Below are 21,847 nucleotides of genomic sequence, written 5' to 3'. Positions count from 1 at the left end.
AAGTGTGTGTGAGCTCTCCCCTCCTGGATCCTTTAGATGCCTGTTCACCAGGAAGGCCACTGGTCATTTCTTCTCCTCAGGTCAGCTGGGTGAACAGGAAGGTTAGCAGCAGTGTCCCAGGACCCCAGCTCCCCGGCCCCTGGAGCCATTTTGAATGAGCCAACAAAGACTTTTATTTTCTGCATCGTTCACCTGGCACCAGGGCTGCATTTGAAATGGATCTCTTCTGTCACCTCCTCTGCCTTCTCCTCCTCCTCATCGGCACCCTTACTCTTGGTGGAAAGTGACTGGCTGCAGGTGGTGGCTGTTTTCCTTTCCCCTCTCTAAGTGCTTGGCAGTCACTGAGGACATGACTCCTTTGATCTGCTTTTTCTATATGCCCTGGGTTGGCCTATGCTGCAGGACCATTTGTTAAAGGTTAATCACTTTTTTTTTTTTTTTTTTTTTTTTTGGCAGGCTGTTTCTGGCCAGGAAGTTTATGAGTGTATGGAAGGCGACTTCCATCCTTGTGATAGTGCAAGTATGAAAGCACAAATGCCCAAATTATTCTGCCTCTCCTTGGTGCTAAGAAAAGGTCTCTGCTATGCTCTCTGATTTATTAGGCCAATTTGGCATGACGTCTGCTTTGTGAGGCGCTAGCTGGCCTAAACCAACAGGAGATTCATTCGGCATGCTTCTCAGCTAAGGATCTGAAGGTGTGAGGCTGTTTCCTCTCCTGTCTTGGGAGCCGCTTCTGAACTCATTGAGGCTGTGACAGGTGCTGAAAGCCCAAAGGGGGGAGCTCAGTTGTGTCAAGTAAATCGGATAAATCAAAAAAAATGTGGTTAATAGGGGATGACCTCTATCTAGCTGGCTCAGTGACTCCAGGGAAACGAAGTGACTGCTGTGAACTGGGAGGGAAGACGCCACACAGAATCTATCTCCAGATGCTCCCGACAGGGCATGAGTGCTGCTGGAACAGCAGTGGCAGTGGGGTGGAGGAGGCTCAGCCAGGGAGCTGGTCCTTCTCTTTTCCCTCCGCAGTGCCAGCCCCATAGGACTTTACAGCCATTTGAGCCCTCTGTGATTAGAAACACAGTGCTGTTTAGGAGGGCATAATGAGACGACATGGACTTGGTCAGTGAACTTTAATTTTCATAATACCTGTTATGTTTGAACAGTCAACAACACATGAGGAAAAGTCCCCGTGAATGTTTACACACAGTGTGAACACATGCTTTAAATATGCCAAGGAGGAGAAGTGCATCCAGTTAACAAAGCTGAAAAGAAAACCCCTTGTTATAAATTACACAAAGCATATAAAAATATTTCTCTGAATGCATAGATTAAGACTTCAGACTCACCTAAGAGCAACCATGCATCTTCATCCCACTGCCAGAGGCAATGACTGCAGAGGACCAGCAAAGGATAGGGTACTGGGCAGAGCCATGTGGAACCCGTCCCCTCATTTGGGACACCGAGAGCCTTGGTCGCTCTGCTTCTGAGCTCTGTAGCACTCTCCTGTAGCCCACCTCCCAGCCAGGTCTCTACTGTTTCTGAGAACCTCTAATCAATTGGGGTGGCTGAAGGAGTTTGAACCCCAGTCATTTAGACATGAATTAATACTGAATTTATTTCTTCCAAGATAGAATCACACTCAATTGTATCAGTAAACTAAGTTTTTCCAAAGCAAATTGGGGAGGAGGGGAGGTTAGTACATCAAGATAAAGTAGTTTCTGATTAATTGAAACACCAGGGAGGTTTCTTCATTAAAGCACTTGGGAGAAGGGGTGACGAGCAACCACCACTCTGCTATGCAAACACTCTACAAGGGGGAAGTCACCAGCTCTACCGGTGGGTATGATTAAGTCACTACACACAGCGACCCCACGCAGCTGACCTTGAAGAACACTTTAACCTCATTTTAGCATTCAGGTGGCAGCGGGAGGCCATAACCTCAGCATAACATTCTCTTCCATTGACATCTGCATGTTTCCACTCAACTGCAGCGTTCTAATAAAATTAATAGTCAGGAAGTTAAGTTTCTTTGGAAACTATAGGCACTATGGGGAGAAAGCTTAAGACAGCAGGGATCCTCGTCAACAGCTGCTCCAGCCCCTGCTCTCCTGTTCATCTGCATGGGCCAGGTCCTATTCCTAAAGTTAAGCTGTTTCAGCAAAACAGAGGCTTTTCCACTTGAACGATGCTGAGGAGAAGGGGAGGACTCTCTGAAAGCACTCTTGGGAAAGATTCTTATGCTGTGCTCCAGAGTCTGATCAGGTGCTCACAACTGACTGTCCCGTGGATTGGTGGGGGATTCCTAAGATTCAACAATTTGTTTACAAAAAAACAACAGATCTCAGAGTTATGTAAAAATCCTAATAATTTCCAAAATAACCTTTATCTTTGATACAAAAATAAAGATGCTAACTCCTTTAGTTCAGTTTCCCACAAACTGTTAAAACAGCAACAAATTCAGGCTTGAAAACTGCTTTTCATTTCTGGTGGGAAGTGAGAGTGGTGGATGTGGACCAGCAGTGTTTGTGCTCTTCTTGGATGGTGCAATTCAACACGGATGACAGGAACTGCTCAGTGTAAAAATGGAGTGGTTCCTTTAGAAAGCATTAGAGAGCCCTCTAGTGGCTGTGGAGGGAGGAGATGCAAAGATGACTGTCCTGAAACAGTGGCAGCCATGAGTGGTCACAAAAGAAAAGTGGGGGAGGGGAAGCTCTTTTGGTTAACAGCCTATTTACAGTTAGGTAACTATACTTTTAAATACTTTAAACCTGAGTAACATTTATAAATATGCTATATGGAACCTCACAGCCACAGGTCACACCAGAATCCCTTTGTCCAGGGCCTGTGCTTTCTTTCCCCAGTCCTCCTCCCTAGTCAGTTCAAAATCTCAGGTGCATCATGAGCATGCAACACCACGAGAAGTGCGCCTGGCCCTTCAGGTGCACTGTCAACAGAGGTGGCTGGAAACAGGTCCGCCCTCTCAGTTTCTGCTTCAACAACCCTCTAGATTCTGCACATAAAACACTGGCTATCGTACCTCCGGCTTCTGCCTCTCAAGACTACTTTTCAGCTGTTCAAAGATTCAGCAATAGGTTTATTGTGCACCAAGAGACTTGGAAGAGTGGCACCGCTGCTGGGGGGTTGGGGTTCCCTCCTGCTGAGGCAGGATATTAGTGTACACTACGCAGTGACACCAGGGGCCCTGGTGGGCATCCGAGGCTTTGGGATCAATGGCTTGTCCTTTGGCCCAGAGGTGACACATACTGTCACAATACTCAGTGATAAAGACCCTGCTGCATTAGTATGTCAGTTTTGAAGCTCTCCGGTTGTAGCAAGGTCTCTCAGTCAGTGTGGATGCAGCATTCCTGAACAGAAAATTATTCTCACTGATCATCAGAACCAGCTCCAGCTCCTGGAAATCCTGGAGTCGGGCAACATCTTTGTCCTAAAACAAAATAGGGCAATGGGTTAAAATTTTCCTTCCATTTAGTTACTTTTTTATTACATTTGTTTATTTTGATGAATACATGTTTGTATCATGCATGATACACATGTGGAGGACAGAGAACAGCCTGTGGGAATTGGGTCTCTCATTCTACCATGTGGGGCCCTGGGATAGAACTCAGGTCATCAGGCTTAGCAGCAAACGCCTTTACCCACTAAGCCATTGCTGTCAGCCCAAGGCAAGGGGGTAATAGAAGCAGCATGTGTCTGTGTTTGATGGGTTGTACTGATGCTAGTACCTTGGTTCATCTTCACTCTAGAAGGAAAATGAAATCCCTGAGGCAGCTAAGCAATGATCAGTCCCCAGGTATAACCGGACAAGATGGAGAAGGACCTAACAGTCTCTGATATAGGGTGCGAATGCCCTGAGTGGACAGGCAGGTGGTCATCAGTTCTCCTCAGGAACCCAGGAAAGCCAGAAGCATGATGCTAGAGAACCCATCGCTGGCTGGCTGATCACACAGATGTCCAGGTGGGCTTCATCTCACCATACACAGAATAAATCCTAATGGAGCACTAAGGCAAACCCCACAGGTCACTCACTATGGGAACAACTGGAACAGGCCCTGTAACATTCTGTTATCTTCCAGCCTTCAAAAATGCCAGTGTATTAGAATGTAGTAGCTCACACCTTTAATGCCAGCACTCAATTAGCTGAGGCAGGAGGACTGCCATAAATCCACTGCTGGCCTGGGGCAAACAATAAATACCAAGGCAGCTAGAGCTATACATCAAGACCCTGGGTCAAAATAAATAAACAAATAAATGAGCAAGTAAGCCAGGGTCTCTGTGGATTCAGATGAAGGGAATGCAAGCTTACGGACTGTATTGAGGTTGGAACTTGAACTCAAGGCCTTGCACATGACAAGCATAGACTTGACACTGAGCTACGGCCTCAGCTCTCCTTAACCCTTTGCTACTGGTTTCCCTTCAGCTATGACCCAAAAACCAAGAAAGAAGTTAGGTGTGTTCCAAATGCAGACAGCAGCCACTCACTCATGTCGAGCAGACATCTCACCTTTCTCAGCAGAGTGTTGGGTAACTTCCTGATCTTTTCCACTTGGTCTGGATTAACACCCAGCTCACAGCAACTCACTCTGAGCAGTTCTTGGTAGGTGAGCTCTTGTCGGTCCAGTTCAATTTCTATGAAATCATTTTCCCGAAGAGATGGGTTCTGAATTCTCACCTTGAGTACCAGCTCTAGAAAAAGAGAGAAAGAAATGGTAATGCATAGTCTGGTATAGCTCAGCGTCCGTAATTTAAAGTCTGTATCACCCACTGAGAAAACATGGGCCAGTCAATAGGGTTTGTTTATACCATCCATGGCTCTGTTGGGGCAGTTTCCTGCATTGTCTTCCCTGCTATGGTTCACTGAACAAAAGGGGTCAGGAGCAGTCATCCTAGCTATATATGGGTCACTAATCTCTGTCACTGTACATAAGGAGGTAAAGACTCCAGAAGGGTTTGAGTACCAACTACACATGAGTAGGGAAAGGAGAAGAGGGTGAGAAAGATGACAAGAGCAAGATGTGGTACCTGAGATACTCTGGCAGGATTCAGCAATTACAGATCTAAAGTTACTTAGGAAATCTACCACTCCTTGAAATAAAAACAGTAAAGGAGGCAGGCATGGATTTCATCACATACACTTACAATCTTAGTAACAGGAAGTGGAGAGAAAAGGACCACATGTTTCAGGTCAGCCTGGACTACATAGTGAGACATTGTCTCAAAACACCAAAATGATTCATCCTAGCAACTCAGGAAATAGACAGGTAGATCTCTATGAGTTCAAGTCCAGCCTGGTTTATATAGTGAGTTCCAGGCCAGCTTAGGCTATACACCCAAATCAATTAACAAAAACAAACAAAAAATACCAAATCAAAAGAAAAACAGCAAAGGAACAAAAAAAAAGCTAAATCTGAGCATGACTTGAAACACTGAAACTTAATAAGGGAGGAGTCCTTGCTTTCGAGTAGGTAACACTACATTCCTGAGTCAGAGTTAGAAGCAATTTGCCTTTATATTCCAGACCAGGGTGTCAAGCTGACTCAAGCCAAGTATTCACATATATTTGTCAATTTTGTCTTGCTCCTAAAGTATGGATCCCTCACAGCATCATAGGTCACCAATATTAGCAGCTATAGTACTAGGTCTTCAAAACTAGGAAGTTAGGTGAAAAGGAAAAGTAAGTATACACTAGAGACTCTGGATTTGTACTGGAATTAGAGCTGTCTGAATGAAATGAATCTGTGATTTCTAATGTTATTTTTGTTTTGTTTTGTTTTTTGTTTTTTGAGACAGGATGTCTCTGTATTGCTTTGGAGATTGTCCTGGAACTCACTATGTAGACCAGGCTGGTCTCGAACTCACAGAGATTCTGCCTCTGCCTCCTGAGTGCTGGGATTAAAGATCATGTGCCACCAATGCCCGGCAATTTTTAATATTCTTAAAATGATGTAAACAGTCAGGTACTCCTTTAACGCTAGTATGTGGGAGGCACAGGCAAATAGATCTCTCTGAATTCAACACTAGCTTATTCTACATAGTGAATTTTGGGCCAGGCAGAACTACATAGTGAGACTCTGCCAAAAACAAACAAAGAACCCAAACAAACACATACACAGAAAGAGACATATATATGAGTAAGTATATACATGTGAATAATACATGTGTACACATACAAACAGATGTATAAATGTTTGTTTCCCTCTCTTCTCCCATGTCCTCTTCACACCATCCGTCCCTTCTTTTTGCTTCTTAGTCTCTAATTAAGCCTAGAATTGGGGCTGAAGAGATGGCTCAGAGGTTAAGAGCACTGCCTGCTCTTCCAGAGGTCCTGAGTTCAATTCCCAGCAACCACATGGTGGCTCACAACCATCCGTTATGAGATCTGGTGCCCTCTTCTGGTGTGCAGATGTACATGGAAGCAGAATGTTGTATACATAATAAATAAATAAAATCTTTAAAAAAAAAAAAAGCCTAGAATTGTCACACCTATAGCAAAGAGGACACCTAGTGCTCACATCCTGACTTCCAAATCCTACTCTCTACCCAAAAGAACTGGGATTCCTAGAAGAAATGGTGGATTGCAGTGTTGGTGTGGGGAAATGACCCTATAAACCAGGAACATCTTGGTGCATGGGACATAAGGATGTCCAAGAATAATGGGGATGTGTCCACAGGATATAAGAACTAGCTTGAAGGGGTTCACACAGGCTAAATCAGGAATAATCTGGATATCAAAAAAATGCCTCTATGCCAGGCGTTGGTGGTGAACGAGTTTAATTCCAGCACTTGGGAGGCAGAGGCAGGCAGATCTCTGTGAGTTTGAGGCCAGCCTGGTTACCAGAGCGAGTGCCAGGATAGGCTCCAAAGCTACACAGAGAAACCCTGTCTCAAAAAAAAAAAAAAAAAAAATGCCTCCATCAAATTACAACACACTGAATATGAATTATGAGTCCAAGCAGGAGAGATGGCTCAGCAGTTAAGAGTACTGGCTGCTCTGCCAGAGGACCTAGGTTCAATTCCCAGAATCTACAGGATGGTTCACAACTGTAACTCACTCCAGGAGATCCAATGCTCTCTTCTAGCCTCTGAGGACACCAGACACATACATGGCATACATACATCCATGCAGGCAAAATACCCATACCCCTATCCCCCAAAAAAGTCAGTATGGCTATAAATGAGGAGGAAAAGTCCTTATTTACTAAGATTTGTTTTTATCTTATCCCCCAGACTGGAATTACATAAGGTTGTGAGCAGCCATGTGGGTGCTAAGAATTGAACCCAGGTCCTCTGGAAGAGCAGCCAGTGTTCTTAACAACTGAGTCATCTCTCAAGCCACCCCAAAGTCCTTCTTTATAGCAGAATACCAAGTAATAAACAGAGAAGGAATGACATAAAACCATATTTCACCAAGAATATGGTCAAGAATGATAGGGGGAAAAGGGCTGGAGAGATGGGTCAGCTTTTAAGAACACTTGCTGCTCTTCCCGAGGACCAGAGTTTGGTTCCCAGTACCCATGTCACGTGACTCACGGGGTCTGAAATTCTAGTTCTAGGAGATCTCTGACACCTTCTTTGGTCTCTAAAGCACTACACATACATGATATACTTACATGAAGGCAAAACACTCATATACATAAAAAAAAAGTTAATCTCTTTGTTTTTTTAAAAGATTTCTTTATTTGATATAGTATTCTGTCTGCAGGCCAGAAGAAGGCACTAGGTCTCATTACAGATGGTTGTGAACCACCATGTGGTTGCTGGGAATGGAACTCAGGACCTCTGGAAGAGCAGCCATCTATCTCTCCAGCCCCAATTTTTTTTTTTTTTTTTGGGTGTGTTTTTTTGAGACAGGGTTTCTCTGTATAGCCCTGGCTGCTCTGGAACTGGCTCTGTAGACCAGGCTAATCTCAAATGCACAGAGATCCACCTGCCTCTGCCTCCTGAGTGCTGGGATTAAAGGTGCACATCACCATGCCCAGCAAGAGAAAATTTTTATTCCTAGGAATGACAGAAAAAGGACAGTACTTCCATATTTTCTAGTAAAAAGTATACAGTTTATGAATCTTGAGTGAAGAGAGTTCTTATATACAGGTCCTAGAACTTTTCCCTAACTTTGTAAGTATACCCCAATTAAGTAAACAAATAGACTTCATTCTCCTGTTGCAGAGGCTGTTTGCTGTTAAGGCATTACCTTGCATATTAAATGGAAATGCTCCAGTGAAGAAAAATGGCTGAAATGCTGGCGCTGGTCCTGCATATGTCCCATTCTGAGGCTCCAAAGACACTGGTGGCTTGGGTGGGACAGAGGAGAAGAGGGAGCGGTTCTGGCTCACTGGGGGCTGACACACAGGACCAGGTTTTGTGCTTTCTGGTGTTCTGAGTATGGCAGAGGGGGCAGAAATATCGCCATTCTGAACCAGCGCCAAAGAAGTGTGGTCCCTAGGAAAGGCCCCTAGCAGAGGGGGTTCTGTGGGGGGCAGCAATGGAGGTGAGCCATCTGTGGGGGGTGACGCAGGAGGTGTGGAGGAGCCCCCATTCTGCAACTGGGTGGAATCTTCTGCTGCAGGAGAATAGATAAAAGGGAAGGCTGGGTTGGCCAGATAGTTGGGAACAAAGGGCAGTTCTGACTCCTTCTTCAGCTGGGGGAGCTCGTCATCGTCATCAGCTTCTTCCACTTAAAAACAGAAAAATACAAAACATTAAATTTACCAAGAAAGGAGCATGGTGGAAGCTAATGTCATTTGGGATGTGACAAATACTTTGGTCAGGACTGCCTGCCTCTTCAGGTCAGAAGAGAGATGAATATTTCATCAGGCTTATGACTACCATTTTTACAAGTTAAAAAAGCACAACTTACAATATTGGCATCCACAAACAATGGAATCACAAACCTTGGCATAGCAATTAATTTATAAAAATAAAACCAGTTATCTGTGTACTGTCAATTTGCCAATAATACCACATCTTAAAGTATTTGTTTGACAAAAGTCAAATGTTTCCCCCAAACAGGCTCACCTCCCATTATCTTCCTGATCTCTCTCCTTGATGTTAACTGCACCGGCATTTCTCCTTTTGTTGTAAGGATCTCGCGGTCAGCCCCTGATTTTAGCAAGTAAGAGACCACCTGGCCATGGTTGCGTTTACACGCCCAGTGTAAACAGGTCCTGTCCCAAAAAAGGAGAAAGAATGACTGAAAAAGAGAAAAGGTGATCCAAGATTTCAAATTATAAACATTAGTAAATAAATACATATAGGCTTGCTAGACTTCAGCTAGAACTTGGAAGCCAAGCTAGCAATGTAGGGAGACACTGTAGCCCCGCCTCCTATAGCCCAGACAGGTGTGCTTAGAGTTGGGAATGGAAGGAGGTGTTCAAGTTTAGGGCTTAGCCGGAATAGACATAGTTAGGATGTGCAATAGCAGATTATTGTATCTTCTTATATTTTACCTTTATGATTGTTAATTTTGGATGTTTTACACTATTAAGTTTTAATCCTCTTTTTAGACTAAAAGGGGAATTGTAGGGAGACACTGTAGCCCCGCCTCCTAGTAGCCTGGACAGGTGTGCCGGGACACACCTGTGAGGGCATGGTCAGGGGAGGTCTAAGGTGACACAGGAACGATTCTTAAGGGACCATGCACATGTGAATAGCCCCTTCTTTCTGGCCCCTCTCTCTGGCCTGGCTGCCTTGCTGCCCCTGGCACGCTTTGGCTTGTGTTTGGGCTGGTGTTTATCTGAATAAAGAAATCTTAGCCTTACGGACTACGGATCATCTTTGAGGCACGCAATAATCTTCATAGCAATCTCAATTTTTCATTTCACAAAGCAGATGATCAAAATATTAATACAGCTGGCATGGTGGTGCACTTTTGCACGCCTTTAATCCCAGCACTCGGGAGGCAGGGGCAGTTGGATCTCTGTGAATCCAAGGCTAGCCTGGTCTACAGAGTGAGTTCCAGAACAGACAAAAAAAACTACATAGTGAGACCCCCCCCCACATCTCCAATAATAATAATAAGAGTAATAATAGTAATACTTTAATATGCATAAATTTTATTTTTAAGTTTCATTCTTGGGGCTGGAGCTGTAACTCAATGGTTGAATGCTTGCCTAGACCACACAAGGCCTACCTGGGTTCAATCCTAGCACTGCAAAATAAATAGTTTTAATTTCTAGACCATAAGAAACATCAATCTAGGGGCTGGAGAGATGGCTCAGAGGTTAAGAGTGCCGACTGCTCTTCCAGAGGTCCTGAGTTCAATTCCCAGCAACCACATGGTGGCTCACAACCATCCATTATGAGATCTGGTGCCCTCTTCTGGTGTGCAGATATACATGGAAGCAGAATGTTGTATACATAATAAATAAATAAAATCTTTAAAAAAAAGAAAAAAGAAACATCAATCTATCCCAGGAGCTTCAGTTTCAAGGGTTCAGAGGCTGCTGGCTGCTGACTTCAAGATGCTACTCTATCAGTAACACCCATTAGATCTTGGTCTCTTCAAAACAGATTTCTATGTTACCTCTTTATTTTAGAAACTATGAAAACTTTATGTGCACCAAGTTCCAGCTAAAGAGTAAACATTGCCAAGCTAATAACCATCTCCTGTCTGTAACTGCTCTGTCATGTCAGTCATTACGACAGCAAGGACTACGGCATCAATCTCAGCTGCTTACCCCCTTTTCCTCTGTTTCTTTCCTACATACACCTACACACATACACGATTTTGAAATTTCCATTTTGCGAAATGCTAGCTTTTCTCAATCTCTCCAGACGGCTACCAACGTATCCTCATCTGCTCAAATGAAACACTGCACACATACTTTTTTACTCTGAAGGCACTGAAAGCAAAGATATCAACAACCAAATTGGTTCAAGAACAGACCCATATAGCATAATAGCCTCACTTAAGCAAAACAATTTGCTATTTTATACATAGAGGTGCTGTACAGTCCAAAGAACTACTGTATAGAAATTTAGTTAGCATTCCTCAAAAATGCCACCGTAACAGAAGTTGCATCCTCAGGTGCAGAGCAGAATGCATATTACTGAAGGAAAACGCTTTTCCCCATTTTAAAAGACCTCATTCACCAACTCTCTAATCTAACCCAGATAACCATCTTCAGAGCTTACAACCAAACCCAGATAAGATAATGAACACAGTTGAGGCTCAACAGAGAGGCCACTAACCTAAGAAGTACAACTATCTGTAAAGTGTACTTGATTTCAATTAGAAGCTGATTTGCCTTGTGTATCTTTACAGTAATGATTTAGAGAACGCTAGTTTGAATGACTGGGTAGGAGCCACTCATTCACCATCCATGTACCTTTCATGTACTCTTTAATAAAAATGACTGTCCATATGGGGAAAACGGGGAAGAGGCTTTTAAAATTATTTTGTTGTGCTGTAACCCAGAGCCTCACACATGCTAGGCAAGTAACTGAGCTACATCCTCAGTAGAGAATGAACAGAAGAAAGCATTTATCTGACATATACAGATGTGTGTGTGTGTGGGGGGGGGGTGATATCAGATTGAACCCATGTCCTCACTTATGTTAGGCCAGTACTCTACCATTGAGCTACATCTCCAGCCTAAGTACTTACTTATCACTTAATAATTAGTGAACCTAGGAAAAAATGAACATTGTTTAGCATACAGGGATCCAAAATTTCCTTGACTCTAAGCAAACTGCAGCTCAGAGTATATTTGTGTGGAGATATCTGTGGTATAGGCTTGAAAAATGATTACAGTAAGCAAGCACTCAAAAATGAATGGATCAGACTGAGAAAATATGCTCCCTTTTGGAAAGAACTTACTTGCTAGTAGTACATTACTCGGCCATGAAGAGAGTGAAAGAGTAATACTGTGAGTGGGGCAGAGAGACTGAACAAACCACCAGTTAGAGTACTACCATGTAAAATGGGGTTAAGTGGACACGGCATGTCTCAGTCACCCTGTACCCTCAGTGACCATCATTTGCAGTCTAGAGCTGAGTGGCTATCGACAGCTATAACTTACAACCATTGCAGCCAGGCAGTATTTTCAACTTCTTCATAAACCATAATACTCATTTCTAAAGCCAAAGGGGACACATGACACTTGAATTACAATTGATGTGGAAACTCTATTTTTGAACTTCAACTCTTTAAACTTTATATTTGCAGTCAGAATATCCCATTAGGGCTGGAAAGTATTTTAGACCAGAGGCTTTGGGCATCATTCATCAACTGGGCATCATTCATCACTGCTGAAGCTGTGGTTACTGAGCAACCAAGAATTGAAAGCAGTCACCAGTCTACTTTTCAATATTGAAAAGAGTTGGTTTTTTCCCCCCCAGGGGGACTTTTTATGTCTCCCAACATGTTGCCTAATAATAAGAAAATAAAAATAGCTAACACAGACATAATACTTTACATGTTGGACATTGTTCTAAAGGCTCTACTCATTTAATCTTCAAAATATCCCATGAGTAGCTGGGTAAAGTGAGGGTAGGAAGAAGGTAACTTTGAGGACAAGAGTTAAGGCCAGTCCAGGCAACACAGCAAGACCAAGTCAAAAAAGAAAGAGGAGGGGCAGGGCTGGAGAGATGGCTCAGCAGACTTCTGGTGCTCTTCCAGAGGTCCTGAGTTCAATTCCCAGCAACCACAAAGTGGCTCGCAGTCATCTATAATGGGATCTGATGCCCTCTTCTGCCATGTACTCATATACATAAAATAAATAAATCTTTAAAAATCTTAAAGAGAGAAAGAAAAGAAAAACCTAATATTGTGAACATTCTTCACTCATTTTACAATCAAACAATGCTAGGACAATTAGCAAGTAAATAAGCAAAGTACGTAGTTTACTAGGTGGGTATTAAGTTTTATGGGACAATAAAGCAGAGTAAGAGATTAGGGATCTGCCTGCCTAGGCTTCCAGAGTACTGTGGTTAGAGGTGCACATCATCACTGCCCAGCTGGAGTTGCATAATTTTTAACTGACAGCCAAGGAAAATCTTTACCCAAGCTAAGATCTGAACGAGGATAGAGAGCAAACCATGGGTATATGAAGAAAAGCTTTCTAGACAAGAAGGAAGGCAAAATGCAAAATCTAGAATTGGGGTGTGTTGTTCCTGAAAAAGCAAGGAAGCCAAGGGAAATATAAAGGAGTGAACAAGGAAGCAAGTCTCAAGAGAAGGGGCCCAAAGGTCAGTTAAGGGAGTGGAAATCGGCTTCTTATCAGTGTAACATGGGAGCCACTAGAGGACTTTGAGTGAAGTGATCCAACTGTCCTAAGTCAGGGTCCCTCAGACCACGAGTTAAGGTCATAATATAAGCAAGGAGACTATGGACTATCTAGCAAGATAAATGGTAGCAGCTTTGTATGACAGTGTGACAGCAGAGTTTGTGAGAGGTAGTCAGATCCCATCTGAACATGCAGGCAGCAGAACTGTCTGATCGTATGTAGTGTGTGAAGGAAAGACAGGGATGGGGACAGTGCCAGTTCTCTGGCCTGGTCATATAAGAGGCTGAGATGAGGACTCAAAGCAGTAGGCCAAGAGTATAAGGCGGGAAAGAGGGAATCTGGGAATTCACTCTCAGATTGAATTGACTGACATGGAGTTCAGGAAGTCTCATCACATTACTGTATATCTGGCAAGGGCAGGCAGTGTACTGAGGGTGTCAAGCACTGGATTCATTTTCAGCTCTACCAGCTACTTAACAGCTAACAGTAATGTGGACTTCCTAAACCCCCAATTTAGCAATTTAGGGACATTTTGAAAATTGGATGGTTTACTTAATTTTCTTGGGGCCTCAGTTTCTTCATTTTTAAGATGGAGAAAATAACAATAACTGATGTCCCCAAATAGTTGTAAATGAGGTATGTCAAGTGTTCAGAACCACATCTGTGCCACAGAGCATGCTCAATAGAGAGTAGCTACTTATTATTCTTCCTCTGGATAAATGCTAACAACCCTTCTGAAATAACTGGAAGTGACTTGGACAAGATCATACAGCTAAGCAGGCAGAAACCTGCACCAAGATCAGGCTCATTATTCTGTAAAACACTGCTTCCCAGTGCCAAAACAGTAACTCACAGCTTTTGGACATCATGGCAAGGCAAACACAACTACAAGTTTTTTTGATTGCAAACACTTCAAATGAGACAAAGTAGTACCCACTGTCTCCTAGCTGTGGACAGCTATCTGGGATAGTTTCTTTAGGGAAAGGAGGCAGGTGGATTTCTTACAAAGTAAGAAAACCTCAATTCTGATTCTGATGTCATATTAACAATTGTGCAACCAGGACAAAACATTCTCGGGAATTCAAATGATCTCCAGTGCCCTTTCAGTTCCAAAATGTACGATTGGATTTGCCGGGGGTGGGGGGGTGAGGGAGTAGTGTTCAAACTTATTTTAACTTTGAACTAGCAAAAGAGGCTAGTTAAGCATTACCCGGATTAAGTAAAAAATTGAAATGGAAATGCAAATAGGGGCAGACTAATACTACATTCTGTAACTTCAAACTAAAGATTCGATCACATCTTAGCATGAGACTCCTTATTTAATTGGGAAGGGGGCAATCTGCAAGCAGACATCTAAAGCCTTGAGTGAAATCCTCTGTTGGAAATACTAAGAAAACAAAACACTCTACAAGGCAAACAAATGAGTCGCCTCTCAACAGGCAGCTGTAGGCAGTAGCATTGTAACACAGAGGCAAGTGGTGGGGTTTTTGTAGTTGTTTCTTTTCTCCTGGTCTTGGCTTAAAGGAATAGTGCTGGTTCTAAGACTGGCATTTGCTCGATTGCTTATGCTTTCATCTCTACACGAAGTGTCTGCAGAAGCGCCCGTGGCAAAATAATTCAAGCCTGATGAAATCCAGAGCAGAGTCGCTGAGCATCAAAGCCTCTAGTATCGCCTTTCGGGCCAAGATAGCCAGGGGGTGCGGGGAATGGCGTGGGCTCTAGCGTCCTGGAGGGCGCTGGCCGCGGTGGGGAGGATGCGCTCCTGACTGCTGGGGGCAATGAGGCCAGGGCTAGTCTCGAAAGCGCACAACCTGCGAGACCTGAGGTACCAGCCTTCACCTTAGCCTGCGTCCTAGGTCAAGGCTGACTGCTCCATGCCCCGAGCTAGGGACCCTGAACCCTAGGCCTCCCCCGCTCGCCACTTACCAGCCGTTGACCTCATTTTGGGAGTTCACATCCACCCCGCTCTCCACCAGTTTCTGCACCTCCCGAATGTCCCCCAAGGCCGCTGCCTCCCGCAGCCTCTCCTGCTGCTCCTTCTGCTCTAGGAGAGCGTTCATCTTCCCCAGGGCCCCGGGCCCCCGGCCGCCCCGCCCCGAGCCCGTCAGCGCCGCCGCCGCCTCCGCGGCCCGCTCCCGGCCATGGGGAGGGAGCGTCGGATTCGGCCGCCCCACTCGCGCCGCCTCCGCGCCCGGCCTGGGCCCTGCGCTCCCGCCCGCCCGCCCTCTGGCTGATGCCCGAGTGTTCGCGGCCCACAGGCCCAGGCCTCCTCCCCCGCCGCGCCTCCTAAGGCCGGCTCCGGGGGACCCTATTTAGTGTGACAACACTAATCCAGATACTTTTCGTTCCGAGCCACAGCCCCTCCGCCCCAGCCGGCTGTTTATGTAACCACTGCCACTGCACTGGACTTTCTGCTGTGATTCATTGGCTATTTTTAGACCTCCCAGCTTCCAGCGAGGAGGACCGACACAGGAGTAGTTGGGGGGGCGGAGGGCTCCGACATGTTTGGGAGCCAGAAAAGCCTTATCCTCTGGAGCAGGCTGTTTAGCAGCCATTAAAAATAATTGGTGGGTTTCCACCCCCGCCCCCAAGTTTGGTTAGTTCGTTTTCTTTATATGAGCCAATTTTTGCCCAGCAGGACGGGAAATGGGCTGAAAACGATCCTACTATAATATGCCATTATTTGCAGAGATAGACGACACTGTTCTTTCTTATTTTTGTCGGTGCTTGGGACCATTCAGCTAGAAAATTTATTTCAGTTTTTACTGTTTACCCCTTATCGTTTTTAGACACACATTCTTATAGCTTGGCTTTCGTGAAAAATAACATTTTTTACAGTTTATAAAATGCAATTAATTATATCTTATAAATTATAATTAATTACTCTGTAAGTCATGTAAGGAAAGGGGAGGGGAGCACTTAATCATCCAGGTCCCGATTCTAGGTGCTAAGGATAGAGCTATGGTGTGTTCATAAACAGCAGTGTGCAGTACTCCTTGCCTAAACTAGCTAATGAGGGCCCCGTTTGGCACTGTTCTACTACCCAGTGGGAGAAACAGAAAATATTGTTTTGCTGAGCCCAGGTGCCTTGGAGAGAACCCTGATATGGCACTGGCTAGAACTTTGCAGATGGGGTAAGAAAATTAGGAAAATGCCCTGGGGAGGCCAAAAGGATGGCCTGAACAAAGAGGAGATGAAATAGGAAGAGATAAATTTAGGTATAGAGTCTTTATTTTCATTTCTCGGGGCTGCCAAGGGCTCACAGCATGTATCCATCTTGTTACTGCTTAAGAAAAAGCAATGTCTGTTTACTGTGATACAGTAATTCACAGAGTACACACTGCACACCAGGAGTGATGGATATAGACTGACTAAGCACTTAAATTGACCCCCGTGGAAAATTGGAACTCTGCTTGAACTTATATTTTTGTTTCCCCAATTTAAAATCTAATCTTACATGCAGCATGGTATTTCATCTAATGCTGATGTGAATAGCATTGGAACTCAGTCTTTTAACACAATCTGAGCAACGAGTAAAGAAACAGTAGTCTTAAAAAAAGACTATTTAAAAAGATAGTAGTGGGCTGGTGGTATAGTGTAGTGGTAGAGTACTTACCTAAACAAAGCCCTGGGTTCCATCCTCAGAACTGGAAAAAAAATCAACAGCAGCAGCAACAACAAAAATTAGGTGGTTACTGCAAAATTTGTTTTTTGTTAAGATTTATTTATTATGTATAGTGTTCGGTCTGCATGTGTCCTTGCAGGCCAGAAGAGGGCACCAGATCTCATTACAGATGGTCCTGAGCCATCATATGTTTGCTGGGAATTGAACTCAGGACCTCTGGAAGAGCAGCCAGTGCTCTTAACCTCTGAACCATCTCTCCAGCCCCCCAATTTTTTTTTAATAAGAATTTGTTAAATTTTCTTTCCTTAAAAGAATTATATTGGGAGAAGAATTTTTAAAAAGGATTATAGGGGGCTGGAGAGATGGCTCAGAGGTTAAGAGCACTGCTTGTTCTTCCAAAGGTCCTGAGTTCAATTCCCAGCAACTACATGGTGGCTCACAGCCATCTGGAATGAGATCTGGTGCCGTCCTCTGGCCTGCAGGCAACATGCAGGCAGAACGCTGTACACATAATAAATAAATAAATAAATAAATAAATCTTAAAAAAAAAAAAAAAGGATTGTGGAGGGAAAAAAGTGGGGGAAGGTCTGGAGAGATACTCAGCAGTTAAGTTTGAGTGTTGCCCTTGCAGAAGCTCAGGATTTGATTCTCACCACTAACTTGGCGGCTCACAACCCAAAATAACTCCGGTTCCAGGGGAACAGGTGCCCTCTTTTGGCTTCTGCAGGTCTAAGCATGCACGTGTGCACACACATACATGCTGGCAAAACATACATACACATAAAATGAAAGAAAACAAATTTTTAAAAGAAGAAAGAAAAGGGCGACTGAATGTGAGCCCGGAGAGCAGGCCAGTAAGCAGCATTCCTCCACAACCTTCTCATCAGCTCTGCTTGACTTCCTCCTGCCCTGGCTGCCCTTTGTGATAGACTGATTGTAAGCTGGAAGATGAAATAAACCTTTCCTTCCCTAAGTTTGGTCATGGTGTTTATCACAGCAAGAGAGCAAACTATGACAGGATCCAACTCAGGTCCTCATGCATTCTTGGCAAGCACTTTACTGACTGAGCTGTCTCTTTAGCCCTGAATGCATTTTTTAATCTATTGACTTGAACTCTCCGAGGACCTATATTTACTTTTCTTTTTATTTGTTTTGGTGCTGAGGATCCAACCCAGAGCTTTACAATGCCAGGGCAGCTCTCTGCCATGGAGTTATACTGCTGGCCTAGGAAGCTGTTTTTCTGTTTTGTTTTATTCTGTGTTTCTGTTTGCTTTTCTGACTTTCATTTAAGTAGAGTGGCCCAGTCAAGGGGGTGGGCATGAACACTAAATTCAGAAAGAGAGCTGCCAGGGAGGTTGGATTCAGCACTCATCAGCAAAAAGTGCTAGCAGAAGTTTCAGGAACAGAAAAGATATAACCCCAGGAGAGTTGATGAGTACTGAGAGAAGACAGCCAGACAGAACTCTGAAGAACACTCAAAATTCTAATGATGGAGAGAAAGTCTCTAAGGAACTTAAGGATGAATAACTGAGATCCAGTATGAGGAAAAGCAAATGAGCGGGAAGGGTTAGTAATGAGTTACTCACAGGCTCAAGAACAGCAGGATAGATAGGAAAGGACGAGAAGGTATGAGTTTAACCTTAAGGTTTTTGGGACTTTGGAAAGTTACAGTAAAGCTATGGAGATGGCGTGAGTCTTTCTCATTCCACCCATGCTGGCCTTGAGCTAGGCAGCCAAGGATGACCTTGAATTCTGGCCCTCCTGCCTCAGCTTCCCAAGTGTTGTGTTGTAGCCTTTTTGGGTTTGCGTCCCTCTAAATTTTCAACTCATCCTAGTCTAGTTTCCATTTATAATGCTCAAAGAATGCTTTAAAAATCCCTCTCTTACCAGACCTTCAACAGTTTTCTTCAATGTTACCAATTTCGTGGTTTCAAAATTATTTTCATTTGTTTGTTTGCTTTCCTTAAGTGGTAAGAAGATCAGTGTTGAGCTTGGGGCCTCTTTCTTCCACTTTGCTTAATTGGAGCTTTGTCATGTTCCTCAGTCCCACAGGGAGGGTTCTCTCATACTCTTGGACAATAAAAAGGTTCACTCCCTCTTACAGTTAACAACCTGTTGGGTCTGTTTCAGGATATTTGATCATACTGTGTGAAAATGTCTCTGTTTTACCTCACTTGCCTAAGGCACCCCCACACACACACAGACCCACAGGGTTTCTCTGTGTAGCTTTGTAGACCAGGCTGGCCTCGAATTCAGAGATCCATCTGCCTCAATATCCCAAGTGCTGGGGATTAAAGGCATACACCAAAACTGCCTGGCTGCCCCCCCCCCACCACCAATTTTTATTTTTATGCTCTTAAATTGTTTTAGAGAGGGACTCACAGGGTAGCCCATGCTGACTTGGAACAACAACCCTCCTGTCCCAGCTTCTCATGTGTGAGATTACAGGCTTGTTCCATTGCTCCCAACTGAATACTCCTCCCCACCAGACAGGGTTTCTCTGTGGCTTTGGAGGCTGTCCTGGAACTAGCTCTTGTAGACCAGGCTGGTCTCAAACTCACAGAGATCCTCCTGCCTCTACCTCCTGAGTGCTGGAAATGAAAGACACCCCCCCCCACCAGGCCCAGGCCCCCAGGATTTCGGCCCAGGACCTCAGTGACCCCAATAACCAGGCAACCCCAATCACCAGGCAGAGGTCAAAGCTTGATGCAAACAGCAAGAGGTTTTATTACAGTTGTTTAACAAGCTAACCCCATGTTAGCTCGGGCCTTTCATCCATCCACCATGGCAGATGCCAGGGAAAAGGCTCTGAAAAGCCATGGGACCGAGATCTTATAGGGCAGTGTAAGGGGAGTGTCTAGGGGTACACACAGGCTCAGGATTGGTGTGCTTCCAGGCTTGGAGTACTTGCCCTGTGTTGATTGGTCAACTGGTTGTTATGGCCCATAGGCCCTCCCAGGGTGATTGCTATGCTCTGCAAGTCATTGCTGTGCACTTGTCCCCAGAGCCGTAAAGCATAGCACCACCAGCTAACCGCTGATTGGTTCCTTGCCACAAGGCAGGCATCTGACTTCCTAGTGATCAAGACAAGGTCAGACAAGCACATGTTAGGCTGTTATGGTTGCAGAAATGGGGAGCTGGTCCCTTCAGAATTAAAGGCGTGCGCCATCAATGCTGGCTTACTTTTCTTTTTCTTTTGAGATAGGCTCTCACTATGTATCTCTGGTTTGCCTCAAACTTGATACTTGAACCAGGCTGGACTTGAACACACAGAGATCCATCTGACCCTGCCTCTGGAATGCTGGGATTTAAAGAGTGAATTATTATGCATCGCCAAATTGACCTTTTTTTTTTTTTTTTTTTGAGACAGGTTTTCTCTGTAGCCTTGGCTGTCCTGGAACTCACTTTGTAGACTAGGCTGGTCTCGAACTCACAGAGATCCACCCCTCTTTGCCTCCTGAGTGCTGGCATTAAAGGCGTGTGCAGAGTCTCGTGGCCAGGCACACTTTCTTTTTATTTATTTATTTATTTATTTATTTATTTGATTTTTCGAGACAGGGTTTCTCTGTGACTTTGGAGGCTGTCCTGGAACTAGCTCTAGTAGACCAGGCTGGTCTCGAACTCATAGAGATCCGCCTGTCTCTGCCTCCCGAGTGCTGGGATTAAAGGCGTGCACCACCACCGCCGGGCCAATTCCTTTTTAAAGAAAAAAATAAGTGCATGATTCCTGAGGAATGGACTCTAAGGGTTGACCTCTGACCTCCTTCTACGTGCATCTGAACGCACACTAACACTCGCACAACTCACACAAAAGGAAGGAAAATAAATTTCTGCCTGGGAGAGGTATCAATTTCCACACCACACATTTCCCATCCTCTGGTTTCCCACCCCCCCCCAAAAAAAAAAAAACAAAAACAAAAGAAATCCGGACAGAGTCAGGTAGAGGAGCTGGGGATTTAGCTCAGTGGTAGAGCGTTAAGTGTAAGGTCTTGGGTTACGTCCCCAGCTTCGAATGGGTGTGGGGACGCTGAGGGAGAAATGAAGCCCGGCAAAGAGGGCACGGACGACGGCGACGAGGAAAATGGAGTCTGAGCACGAACGCAGCTCTTGCTCATCTTGTTCCCCTCGCTGGAAGATGGCACCCTGAGCACCACGCGGACAAACGGACATGCTCTCCATTTCGGGGCAGTGTCAAAACCTCCAGAGCTAGTCCGCGGTCAGTCTCTGGACGCGAGGAAAGCCGACGGCCAAGGCGGTCAGCGCGCCTAAGGCTCGGCGAGCGGGCGCAGACAGGGAGGGGCGGAGTCAGCGCCTGGCAGCGCCTCGCTCTCGGCCCGGCCCGGAGGTCCCGCCCCCTCGCCGCGCCGCCATCGCCGCCCGGGCCTAGGCGTGTCTCCGCGGGCGCACGGCATGCTGGGAAGGTGCCCGGGCGGCGGCCATTTTGTCTTATCGGCTCCTCTTTGGAAGAGGCTTTTCGGCTTGAGAGTGGGCCGCGGGCTTTGGTGACCGGGTGGCTGGTGTTTTTCGTTGGCGGGTGCTAGGGCTGGTGGGAGCAGCCGCCCAGAGGAAGCACCATGATTTCGGCCGCGCAATTGTTGGATGAGTTAATGGGCCGGGACCGAAACCTCGCCCCGGACGAGAAGCGCAGCAACGTGCGGTGGGACCACGAGAGCGTAAGTCCCGTGGGCCTTGGGCCTGTGCCCAGCGCCTGGGGGAGGGGACGGACGGACGGAGGGAGGGACGGACGGACGGACGGAGGGAGGGCGGGCCGGGTCTCGGCACGGTTTGGGGTCCCCGTCGCGCCGCCTGAGGCACCTGACGGCTGAGGGAGGTGGGAGGGTGGCCCAGCAGGGAGGGTTCCGCGCCAACCCCGGGGAGAGGGTGATGTGTTGCTCTGTGGAGGAAGTCCGGGGTTGCGCTTAAAAGAAGCACCTTGGTGAGTGCGGGAAACGCGGGAAAAAGGAAGGAAGAGCTCCGGGTT

At 45.4% G+C, this 21,847-nt stretch overlaps 2 protein-coding genes across 7 annotated transcripts in view; one reads left to right on the top strand and one right to left on the bottom strand.

Annotated features, from left to right (window-relative positions):
- Nucleotides 1-1,112: 1,112 nt before the first annotated feature.
- Ankrd40 (ankyrin repeat domain 40) lies at nucleotides 1,113-15,422 on the bottom strand. The gene is made up of 5 exons (XM_027424337.2): nucleotides 15,168-15,422; nucleotides 9,031-9,179; nucleotides 8,207-8,689; nucleotides 4,520-4,701; nucleotides 1,113-3,442 (listed from the first exon to the last, which is right to left on the bottom strand). Exons 1-5 carry the CDS (start codon nucleotides 15,299-15,301, stop codon nucleotides 3,296-3,298), a joined length of 1,095 nt encoding a protein of 364 aa, XP_027280138.1. The 5' UTR covers nucleotides 15,302-15,422; the 3' UTR covers nucleotides 1,113-3,295.
- A 5,866-nt stretch (nucleotides 15,423-21,288) lies between these two features.
- The window catches only part of Luc7l3 (LUC7 like 3 pre-mRNA splicing factor), a 32,606-nt gene continuing 32,047 nt past the window's right edge, over nucleotides 21,289-21,847 (top strand). For 4 of the 6 annotated variants that reach the window (XM_027424333.2, XM_035447445.1, XM_035447444.1 and 1 more), the window contains exon 1: nucleotides 21,290-21,539. In XM_027424333.2, the coding sequence (XP_027280134.1) occupies nucleotides 21,441-21,539 (99 nt within the window). In that variant the 5' untranslated portion in view covers nucleotides 21,290-21,440. Of the gene's footprint in view, nucleotides 21,540-21,847 lie in introns of all 6 variants that reach the window. The other 2 variants (XM_027424336.2, XM_027424335.2) reach the window with 2 other exon arrangements.

This window comes from Cricetulus griseus, chromosome 7 (assembly GCF_003668045.3).
Source record: "Cricetulus griseus strain 17A/GY chromosome 7, alternate assembly CriGri-PICRH-1.0, whole genome shotgun sequence".
NCBI lineage: Eukaryota > Metazoa > Chordata > Mammalia > Rodentia > Cricetidae > Cricetulus > Cricetulus griseus.
This window is presented reverse-complemented; position numbering and strand designations above follow the sequence as displayed.

Bases quoted from the DNA above. Each gene is read 5' to 3' on its own strand.
- Ankrd40 (XM_027424337.2), bottom strand. From the start codon at position 15,301: ATGAACGCTCTCCTAGAGCAGAAGGAGCAGCAGGAGAGGCTGCGGGAG. The intron at 9,180-15,167 runs GTAAGTGGCGAG...TTTTTGGGACAG, and splicing joins CAAAATGAGGTCAACGGCTG to GACCTGTTTACACTGGGCGT. The intron at 8,690-9,030 runs GTGAGCCTGTTT...TCTGTTTTTAAG, and splicing joins GATCAGGAAGATAATGGGAG to TGGAAGAAGCTGATGACGAT.